Source organism: Orycteropus afer, unplaced genomic scaffold (assembly GCF_000298275.1).
Source record: "Orycteropus afer afer isolate SDZICR_OR568_19922 unplaced genomic scaffold, OryAfe1.0 scaffold02058, whole genome shotgun sequence".
In the NCBI taxonomy this organism is placed as follows: Eukaryota; Metazoa; Chordata; class Mammalia; order Tubulidentata; family Orycteropodidae; genus Orycteropus; species Orycteropus afer.
This window is the reverse complement of record NW_006923645.1, coordinates 17,023-18,806: the sequence shown is the minus strand read 5'-3', so window position 1 is coordinate 18,806 and position 1,784 is coordinate 17,023. Positions and strand designations below refer to the sequence as shown.

The window sequence follows — 1,784 nt, the reverse complement described above, 5'->3', positions numbered from 1 at the left end:
ACTCTGCTGGACTCCCACCTCAAAACACCCATGTATTTCTTCCTTCAGAATTTTTCATTCTTAGAAATCTTGTTGACATCTGTGTGCATCCCTAGATATTTATTCAGCATAATGACAATGGATAAAGCAATATCTTATGATGCTTGTGTGACACAATTGTTTTTTGTCATCTTCTTGGGTGCATCAGAGTTTTTCCTGTTGGCTGTCCTGTCCTATGATCGCTATGTGGCCATCTGCAAACCACTTCATTATGCAATCATTATGAGCAACAGCTTTTGCACCCAACTGGTTCTTACCTCCTGGTTGAGTGGCTTGTTAGTAATCTCTCCTGGACTTATCATGGGTCTAGAGTTGGAATTCTGTGATTCCAATGTTATTGACCACTTTGTCTGTGATTATTCTCCTGTCCTGAAACTTTCCTGCACAGACACACGAGTCATAGAACTGTTAAGTTTTTTTTTAGCCATTGTCACACTCCTGATCACATTGGCTTTGGTGGTGCTCTCCTATGCATATATCATAAGAACAATTCTCAAGATCCCTTCTGCCCAGCAAAGAAAGAAGGCTTTTTCTACCTGTTCCTCCCACATGATTGTTGTCTCTATCTCTTATGGCAGCTGTATTTTTATGTATATAAAACCTTCTGCAGAAGAAAGGGTAGCTTTAAACAAGGGAATAGCAGTACTCACTATTTCAATTGCACCTGTCTTAAATCCTTTTATATATACTTTAAGAAACAAACAAGTGAAACAAGCACTGAAGGCTATAATTAAAAAATGTGTCTTTATTACCTTAAGATAATACCTTTGGCTTTTATAAAAGCTTTTTATGTTTGTTTGTTTGTTTAAGTAGCCTTCAATAGCCAAAGCTTATTGAAAATTGTGGCCCATATTGATTACTCTTTGAATATATACTTCCATTTTATTTTTATCTTCTTATTTTGTTCATCCTCAATATAGTCCACAAAGGATTCATTTTGGAAAGGAAATACCTCCATGTTTTTCTGACAGATATGGTGAAATATAGATCAGTTATTAACTTATATTAATATATTTCAATTTATAAGTCTCTAGGCAATATTTTTAGGAGCTCTGGTAGCATAGTGGCTAAAGCACTTGACTGCTAACCAGAAGGCTGGCGGTTCAAACCCACCAGCCACTCCTCGGAAGGAAGGTTGGGCAATCCTACTTCCGTAGTGATACTGCCTCGGAAACCCAAGAAGGGGTCGCTATGAGTCGGGGCCGACTTGACGGCACATAACAACAACAACAACAACAACAGGCAACATTTTTTCTTACACATGGTAGTAGTTCAGTTTGTGTGTCAGCTTGGCTGGGCCTGGTTGAGTGGCTGAGCAGATGGTGGTAGTTATTCCTCATGATGAGACTGGTAATCAACTCCATGGTGGGATCTACAACAAGCAGCTGAGTAGTAGCTGCTTTGGGTATATGGTCTGCTTCCCATATATAAGAAACTGCTTTGGGAATGGTCTCTAGCTTATGGCACACTTGGACCCTGCATGTTCAGCAGCCTGCCATGCTCTGCCATCCTTGGGACTTACAATGGACTTAAATTAATGGCCTGCTGTGTGTTTGCTAACATCAGGACTGTGCCTTTTTATTTGTCAACCTTGGGTTTGTCAGCCTCAGCAGCTAGCAGTTGTCTGAGTGAAGAAACTACTCTAGCTCCAGTGGGCTGGGAGCAGGAGGCAGAGCTGGACTGCAAGGTTGAGGGGCTTTCACCCAGCCCCTAGAGCCTGGCACTTTGGGCTTGGATTTAAAACC

At 41.0% G+C, this 1,784-nt stretch overlaps 1 protein-coding gene across 1 annotated transcript in view; it reads left to right on the top strand.

The window, feature by feature from the left end:
• Positions 1-801, top strand: part of LOC103213417 (olfactory receptor 6C76-like) — a gene marked incomplete at its 5' end in the record, with an annotated part of 7,035 nt that extends 6,234 nt beyond the window's left edge. Inside the window, one exon of the mRNA XM_007959206.2 lies at positions 1-801. This exon is cut by the window's left edge and continues 1 nt beyond it. Within this exon, the coding sequence (XP_007957397.2) occupies positions 1-801 (801 nt within the window).
• Positions 802-1,784: the final 983 nt, after the last annotated feature.